Here is a 9,400-nt window from a genome sequence, read left to right as displayed (position 1 = left end):
TATATATATATATATATATGCACGTTTTAATGGGGTTTAATGCAGTTCTGATACATTTTTATTCCTCTTTTGTAGGAGCACTTCCGACCTCCAATGTTGATGGCAAGAACCTAGATCATGTATGTACTCTTTGTGTGTGTTGTTTGTTTAATGTAACCTTGCATACAACTGTAGGTCTTTATGTATTTTTCTAAATATCAGATGAGAGATCTGGTCAGTAAAATGACCATTACAGCATATTTATGTTTAAGAACTAGATCAGATCTTCTTGTTTATTTTTGCTGTTTTATTTTTAATGTCTTATATCCAGGCCAGTACTCAGACTGACGCCATGCGAGTGCCTGTGTCCCGTCGTCGTCAAATGAAGAACAAGTCAGTTCTGTGTCGGCCCTTCACTATGGACCAAGAGAGCATGTGCCAGCTGCCCGCACCTTCCACTGAATCAGCAGGTAACTACAAAAAACATACGAAATTTGAGTAGCTTAGCTTCATTACGCCTCACACAGGACACAGACCGACTGCACGGCCAGAGTCAGATGGACTGTGTGCCATCCAACAGCTTTCTGACAGTAAAACTCACTACATTGTGTCCAAATACCAAGTGGACATCAAATGTACTTACTGCACATTGTTCGTACAGACATGTGGAACATTAAGCATGAAGTATTTCAAATCTGTCTTAGAAGACATAATGTTTTATAGTTTAAATATAGTTTTATAACATTTTCTACTTTTTCCACCATGATCATTGACATTATATCGTCTATCTTTGCACACTCTGATGGTGTTGAGTCTTCAGTCCTGCTTGATGTGTGGAAAAATCTCTTTAAAACTTTTACTTGTGTTTACTGATCAAACCATACCAGCTATTGGTAGTGCAGCATAAGGTGTCACTACGAGGCAGTTGCTATGTTTTAATATTTTCTTATGACAAATGTTGAATTTTTACCAAAGCAAAACTTCTAACTTTAACACAGTGCTTTGTGGAAAATGATATTAAGCCTGCTTAATATCATTTTCAAGCTTTATTATCTTCACTGTCAACACAAGGTGGACACACAGGTGGGATTGAGTATAAATATCACACTTTTCGGTAAAAAATAATAGTACTAAATTTTGTTGCAAACTTGAGGGGGGTTTTGCTGTTTCAGTCCAGAATAATTAGTCCTTTATCCACAGCAAGCATTAACAATAAAAATGTAATACCTGATAGAAGTCATTCTCCCCCTTAAGCTATGACTGGTTTGTCCCTTTTTTTAGGGTGTGTGTCACAATTCTACACACCATCTAATTCATTCATTTATTTTTTTTGGTTCATTAAATTATTCATTGTTCACAACTAGCTGTTTCAATAATTGCACCAGCTCTGCAAGATAGCGCCTTGAAACCTGCCCGGCCATCTGCTGATGCATCCACATCTCCACCGCCGTCGCCAAAACCTCAGGGAGAAACTCAGCCATGTAACGGCGTGCCAGCGCGCCTAACCGGACGCCATTTCTTGGGCAAGAGGGATACTGACTCTGACTGCAAGGTCTGCTCACAGCACAAAAGGAAGAGGGTGGAGGAAGAAGAGCCGGAGAAGAAGAAAACGAAGAAGAAGATTGAGGGGGATGAGGAGCCAAAGAGGAAAACAGAAGAAGAGGCTGACAAGGCAAAGGGAGTAAATTCACATGATGACAATGATGGAAAGAGAAAAGAGGAAGAGCACTGTGAAAGGAAAGAATGTGAGCAGAAGTGTGACCCACTGAGGAGGCAGACGTCGTATTACTGTAAGACATGCTCAGGAGAGCCCAGCCTCTGTCCTGTGCCCTGTTTTGAACTCTACCACACCAGACTGATCTACAAAACAGCTCCTGAACTGGAAACACAAGGTGAGCTTTCAGAGTAACACAAAAAAATTAATTCAGTTATACTCTAAATATATAATAGTACCAATAAAGTTGTTTGTACCACAGCTGTTTCCACTATCCAAGGATTCCTATGTTGTGTTTGTGTGCAGCGTGTGAAATTTATGATCACTGCAACTATGTCATTGCTTCAACTGACTTCTTAAGAGGGTCGAGTGTGTCACCCAAGTTTTTCTCTCCACAGCCTCCTGACCTGCCGACATGAGAAGTCATCTCTACGGTGACCCCGGACAAAGACTAAACAACTACAGTGTCCACAGCAACACTACTTTACAGACCTTAACTTCCTTTTGTGTGGTTGTCTGTTCAAATTGAATCCAAAACCTTTATTGACAGTGAAGGCAGAATAACCATTAGTTTACAGTAGTTACATGGAAGTATGTTGGCAAACAGGCAGTGCAGTGAAATAAGACAGTTAAGGGGGTGCTTTGGTATTTTTTTATAATAAAAGAAATATAGCAGTATTTATGATCCATTGTTCAGAACAGACTCTCACAGCTGTCTGTTTCCTCTTCCCATAAAGATTATTTATTCTGTGTAAGGGGTGTTGTGAGTGGTCTGGAACTGATGGGCTTGGTAAGGTGTTCTAGTCCAAGGCGGAGTACTAACTGTAGCATGTTAGTAAGTTTTACCTCATTGATTAATCTGTGTCACAATACATAAACATGTCATTAAAGCTGATCCCAATCACAGTCCATCTTAAAGTGTCTTAAAAACAATAAATCTAAATGTTTAATGTTGTGTAAATGGATGGATCTGATGCAGCATTATCTCTGGTGGGTTCTTATACATAATGGCACAAAAAAAGTATGTTTTTACTACCCCCACAATCCCACAATGTGATATAGATTTACATTACAGGCTGAAATTCACTGTCATTAACTCTTCACTAGCAGTACCCGCACATGTCATACAGTATGTAACCTGATCCTTACATTTAGGTCACGTGTGCCTACCTACTGGTCCAGCCAATGGAAGATAATAGTTAATTGTTCCAGTACAGGTTTCTTATAAAGGGGTTTCCGCATTGTTTCTGTCTAATCCAGACCAGTTTGTTATATGTGTTTGAAATCAGCTCTTACGTCATATAAAACAAGGCAGACCCATTTAAGCCAAAATCCAACTGAAAATGCAGGTTCATGGAGCAACTGTGCTGCTAAATGTGCTTCTACTTTGACTGAAATACTTGAATTCTGACTTAGTATTAAATAACTGTTACTGTAGTTCTTTGTAAAACAGTGGCTTCTTCCATAGGGTTTTAACTAGTGTAGATAAACTATGTAACTTCTGTCTAGAAAGGGCACCATACTAAATTTAATTCTCTAATAAATGACGAGTGGTCCAGTTGTCGCAGAAACCAACAATTTTTCCTCAGAAGGGCAGTCAGAACTAGTGTGTGGATGATCTTTGGTGCAAGTCATTTGGTTTGGGTTCACTCTCACTGCCATATTGACCAAGGGACAAGTTGACCAAACGAGGCGGTAGCAGTGTAATGCTCTCAATAAACTTTGTAGGAAGTGAAATTCCCCGCTTGTCACTGTTTGCTTTCTGCTCCACCTTTAACTTGAGATGCACCTGTCAGGTATACATGAGGCTAAAATCTGCGATCACTTGAAGTTTTTACAGTGTATGAGTGAAGAAAAGAGCATTCATCTGGGCGCTCAGTTAATGTATTTATACTGTTGCGCTACTTTTTCATGTATATTATGAATGTGTGATGGTTAAGGTTAAATTTCTTGCTGTACCTCACTACTGATGTAATCATATGAACCAAGGTTGACTTCAGTTCATCCATCTGCTGCGTTTGAGTTGATTCCAACCTTGTATTATGTCTCTGATATTAACTTTTTACTTCTTTTACAAGCTATTATAAGTTTTTGTTACCTCTCCACTGTAACTGCATGTCTTTCATTTTTCCTTACTTTTATGATTACACATGACATGGATAACATTGTGAAATTATGTGGCTTTACTGCTTTTTGTTTGTTTGAAACATATTGTCAACACCTGAAAATGACGGTTTATCTTTTGTTAAATGCAAAAAAATAAAATACATCAATAAATTGAATCAATTTAAAATTGTTTTTTGTTTGTTTTACCTGTCACATCCCACAAATGGTCTCCCTCAATCTGATGGTAAACGGAAGAAGTGTAATGTAATTTAAAGGCAACATAAAGACTACATAATTGTGAGTGTGAAACTGCTAATACAAATCCCCACATGTGAAGCTTGGACATGAGTCTAAAACAAACTATCAAGTGTTTATTATTTACCGTAGTAACTTAGCTATGAAATCAGTTGTGCCTGTGTTACAAACGGCTTCAGTCAATTTAAGATGTATTAATGATACAGTAAGCTGCAAAAGCTGCACCAAAGACACAAACACACGAAAACAGGACTGAAGTGATGGTCACGTGACAGAATAGAGAACAGATTTCCACTGGGACCGAGGTGCGCTAATCACAAGTAAAGGTTTTTCCTGAGATAAAAAGCTCTGCTGACTGCTTCAGGAGAGTAGAGTGACCAGCACACAATCAGAAGATATGAAGGATCACTGAAGAGACACTGAGGGCAGGTAAATCTCTTAGCAGGAGCTCTTATGACTTCTTCCAATTAAGCACAATACCAATGTCAACTTTGAAAGATTAATAATGACCAGATCTGTGACTGATGATACAGCAGATCTTAATGAAATCAGGCTTGTGGTGCTTGTATAAAAAACTTAAATGATTAGTTAACATTTAGGTTGTCTGATTTCAATCACACATTAGCTGTTTGTCAGTTGACCTTTTGCTTTTCCTCCCTGATACACGTACAGTCTATATATACTGTATATCAGGGATACACATTGTTGTTGTTAACCCACTGGCAGATTTAACAGGAAGCTTTATTCACTGAGCACTGATCGGCAGTCTGAGACCTAAGACAGATATTGTATGTTTGTTAAATGTAGGAAATCAGAAGCAACAGATGACGAAAACAGTTTGTTAGTTTATAGTAAGTTATGATCAGGAGTTACTTAAGCTGAGGGGCAATTAACACTAATACACACAGAAGATAGAGCTTATCAGTGATCTCAACCATGCTCTTGGTTTCTGAATGCTATTTTATTGTACCGAGTTGTCATTAATTCATTTTCCTTTTTTTGTTCTTCTGTAATTTCCTTTAATGCAAATAGATATTTTCAAAAATGAAAAAGTTTTAAAAGTGAATTATCTTACTGTGTCTACTGTGCCTTATTTAATCATCTTTTTGCCCATTTTTCTTTTTCTGTCTCTTCTTCATGATCTCCCCTCCTCCCTGCTCACCCGCTCTCTTCCCCCTCCAGCTCTGTCTCTGCCCTCAGTTAGCTTCTCAGCAGGAGAGGAGAATGTGAAGGTGTTAATGGTGCCCATCCCAGTACCAGTCTTCATTCCAGTGCCTATGAACATGTACTCCCAGCACACACCTGTTCCTATGGCTATGCCTGTGCCTGTACGTCCCATTACTTTACATTCAAAATTCTATGAATTCAAAATGATGAATGTACTTTGTAGTGAGTATTTGCTGCAGCAAATGAAACTCTTCTCTTATTTTCTACAGGTTCCAGTACCCATGGTAGTACCACCACAGAACAAAGAGATGAAAGACGCAGCAGTCCAATCAGAGCCTTGGACTATGAAGGAAGAAAAACTGAAAGATGGGTCTGTTTCCAGTGCAGGTGAGGGCTTTCTTATCCTGATTTTTATAGATGTATGTCATATATACACATTCTTGCTACAATAACCAGTACAAGTACCCAAATGTCAAAGCGTGATGACCCAAATGCAACCTCATTCATGTTTATTTTCTGTCTGCTACAGACCAAAGCAGTTGTTACAGTGTAGACCTGAAGTCAGACGTGGTCACTCCAATAGTCCGTGAAAATGAGAAGACTGAAAAACCGGTTCAAGCTGACCTGCCAGTTACTGTAAGTTCAGAGAAGAGCACAGAGTCAGCTGATCCACAACTTAATACGCAGTCAGAGGAGAGCGCCATGACAAGCGACCCACCTACCACCAGCGGCGAGCATCAACCTCCCTCCTCTCCAATGATGGACTTGGAGACTGACTTCCCGTCTGGTGAGACATCATATAATTTAAAGTGAACGGCAAAATTAATCTGTTGAAAAAAAGGATGACTGTTTTTTAATGCCAGCACACAGAAATATTATTGGTTTACGCAAAGTGGAGATGGAAAACATACTAAACAGCACAGACACACTCTCTGACTCACTCACTCTACTGTGTGTTTTTGCAGAATCATTGGATCAGAAGCCATCTGCTCCTCAGCGTGGAGTGAAGAGACCCAGAGAAGATTTCTCTGGCCGGAAACGGGTATGACTCCTGACTACTGATAGATCATTAGTAAACTCAGATTAATTTGATCAGTCTCTGATTTAAAACCTTTTAGTCTGCTGACTTTAGTTTGTAGGCAGACGTGTTTTCTTGCAGATGGCTCTGTGATTCTCAAGCTAACACTTGCTGTAGCAATCTGTGGATGCTGACAGTGGAAATTACTGTTCCAGAAACCCGTTTAACAAAGAGTACCTCTCCTCGGATGTCCTGACATTCTTGGATATTACATGTATTTATACAACCACAAATTCTCAAATACGCCCAATTATGACCTAAAAGTGCGTCTTCTGCTTGCCGCACTACTCCAGTATGCACTGCATTTCTATCCATCCAGGGTCGAAGGCGAACTGGTACAGTGGACCGCAGTGCAGTGGTGACTCCAGCTGTCTCCAAACTGAACCACCTGTATGGGGTGAAGGCCTGGAGGACCTGGGTCCAACAACGGAACAAACAACTGAGAGAATGTGAGCCTTAGTTTTCTTGACTAAACCAGTTGTATTTTAGGATATCTCTTCCTCTGAACCATTTTGATGGTCTCTTCCCCTGTAGCCAGTCCAGTGGATATTAAAGAAGACGTCCTTCAGTGTAACTCTGCTGAGCTGAGCTTAGCTCTGACTCGCTTCATTAGGGAAGTGAGACGGCCCAATGGAGAGACCTACAGCCCAGACAGCATCTTCTACCTCTGTCTGGGGATACAGCAGGTACACACACACACACACATTGTGTCACTGGTTTCCATCTTAATTCTTACTGATTCCTTCTTTTCTGTGTCCCTCTCTTTGGACAGTACTTGTTCATGAAGGGCCGCATAGAGAACATCTTTACTGACGAGCTGTACAGTCAGTTTGCTGCTGAGATCACCAGGATGCTGCGACTCTGGAGACCTAAACTACTACCCAGTGGTATGATTATTGACATGATGTCATAATCGTCAATTTATTGCCATTAGATTAAATAATTACCTCTCAATATATAAGGTTTTATTGGTACCAAGGTTGACCCCATAAACTTACATTTATTAATACTCAGTAATACTTTTGTAGTTAACATGATTTTAAGATATTTAAATACCTGTATTCAATAATACAATAATATGTCACTCAGCTTTTTCCCTACTTCCTCTTTCCTCTTCAAGGTGGTGTTGTTTCCTCCCGTGTTGTGGAGTCCTTTCTGTGGGAGTGTAAACAGCTGGGCGCCTACTCTCCAATAGTGTTGCTCAACACGCTGCTCTTCTTCTGCACCAAGAACTTCCGCTTCACCACGCTGGCGCAGCACCAAAGCCTCTCCTTTACCAACTTCAGCCGATGCTCCAAACCCTGCAGCCGAGGCGGCAAAGCCCACTACCTCCGATACCAGAGAAGTAGCACTGCTACGCCACGCCGAGAGGACACAGGTGGGTGTTGGAAAATAATACTTGTATATCTTTTTAAATTAAAGTAGCTGTGCATTTAAGTAGTAGCTTAAGCAATTTCCAAAGTGACTGTTTAGAACAAAATATCAGCTCAATAACTTTAATCCAAAACTGTCAGCCTTCATGTTTATATATATCAGCATCACCCAATTTCTGAAACCAGATTTATAAATTGACTATCTGTCCCAGAGAGTAAAGTGTGTTTACTGAGCTTTGGTATTTAATTTTGTTTTTAGAGCGGTTGAGAAAAAGGCAGGCAGAGGAAGAGGGAAACCTGGAGATGCTTGAAAATGTCACCAACCCTCTGCACTGCCCTGTCAGACTCTACGAGTTCTACCTCTCTAGATGGTGAGATATGAATACACACATAAAAACAACAAACTAACAAATGAAGACAACAGCACTTACTAGCAGTCACAAAAAAATAAAACTGAACGAATGCTTCATCTTCTTTGTGGTCTTGCTCTCTGACAGCCCAGAGTCGGTGAAGATGAGAACCGACATGTTTTACCTCCAGCCTGAACAGAATGTGCACACACACAGGTCAGAGTCAGAAACCTCAGCTTCTTCTCTTTTGAATGTGTCACTTATAACCAGGCCTTCCTCTCCATGACATAGATTCACCCTATGTGCCCAAATAAAATGGTTCAAATGTTACTGACAGGAATCTGGACTTTAATGGGAGTTCATATTATTACTTACGTAATAAACTTACTTCCTATGCTATTTGTGGAAGATGGCATGATAAGGGTTCTCTTAATGTTCATTTTTGTTTTTCATATCTTTCTGACCTCAACAGTTCCCACTGGTACACTTCTCAACCATTAGAGGGCACCACTCTACAAAGCATGCTCACACGCATCTTGGCCGTCAGAGAGGTTCACCAGGAGCAGTTAGCAGCCCAGCGTCAGTCCTCAGCCACTGCAGATGATGACAGTTTACAGTGATATGGAGCTCTGCTCATTCACATCCTGCTTATGATCTTCACTGCAACAGAAACCTTCTCTGATGCCAAACACTTGACAGTGAAGTAAAGCTGTACCTACGGCCATCAGTCAGACTGAGGCTGACAGGTCTTTGAAACAGGGATACAGAACAAAGAGACACAGTGAAAGTGTTAAAGTGTGAGATAATTACACTGTATTTTGTTACCCGAGTTACCATCTCCTCGCCACATAAATGCATAATGAGTTTACAAACATCAGATACTCAGAAATATGAAAAAGGGAGTGTTGCAGAGTACATTGTTAACACAGTCTTCTATTCTCGCCATTGTCACACCAGAGTGATACATATCACATATGTGGCAGGTTTATATACTACCAGTAACAGCTCGTGCCAAGCCTGTCAGATGTACCTTTATTTCTGCAATATTAGACCGGTGTGAGCAGCAGATTGTTTACATCCATCAGGCACAGTCAGATCCGTTCATTAAGGGGTTTAAATGTGCTGCTTTATTGTCGTTTCCCCCCTCTGCATCAGCACATTGTAATACGGAGAGTATTTACTTGTACAGAGTTTTAAAGGCTGATACTGGTATGTGAGTGTTGAAACTGCCTCTTGCGCTTTTCAATTTCACCAAAACCCTAAAAGAATGACCAGGTTTGAGCAGGTTTTGTAATTTGACGGTGTGGCACATTCATGCATTGCTGCACCAAATGTTTCTCAGTTCCCACAGGCATACAGTAATGGTAAATGGACCTGT

The 9,400-nt window shown here is 40.3% G+C and overlaps 1 protein-coding gene across 1 annotated transcript in view; it reads left to right on the top strand.

Annotated features, from left to right (window-relative positions):
* The window catches only part of LOC118337125 (zinc finger MYM-type protein 4-like), a gene marked incomplete in the record, with an annotated part of 20,896 nt that extends 11,502 nt beyond the window's left edge, over positions 1–9,394 (top strand). Inside the window, 13 exon segments of the mRNA XM_035673999.1 lie at positions 76–119; positions 311–449; positions 5,237–5,382; positions 5,491–5,608; positions 5,751–6,008; positions 6,187–6,263; positions 6,619–6,748; positions 6,834–6,985; positions 7,072–7,186; positions 7,420–7,677; positions 7,932–8,043; positions 8,170–8,238; positions 8,495–9,394. Of these exon segments, the coding sequence (XP_035529892.1) occupies positions 76–119; positions 311–449; positions 5,237–5,382; positions 5,491–5,608; positions 5,751–6,008; positions 6,187–6,263; positions 6,619–6,748; positions 6,834–6,985; positions 7,072–7,186; positions 7,420–7,677; positions 7,932–8,043; positions 8,170–8,238; positions 8,495–8,642 (1,766 nt within the window).
* Between the last annotated feature and the right edge of the window lie 6 nt (positions 9,395–9,400).

Source organism: Morone saxatilis, unplaced genomic scaffold, assembly GCF_004916995.1.
Source record: "Morone saxatilis isolate NCDOM2014 unplaced genomic scaffold, NCSU_SB_2.0 Contig3, whole genome shotgun sequence".
Classification (NCBI taxonomy): domain Eukaryota; kingdom Metazoa; phylum Chordata; class Actinopteri; family Moronidae; genus Morone; species Morone saxatilis.
This window is presented reverse-complemented; position numbering and strand designations above follow the sequence as displayed.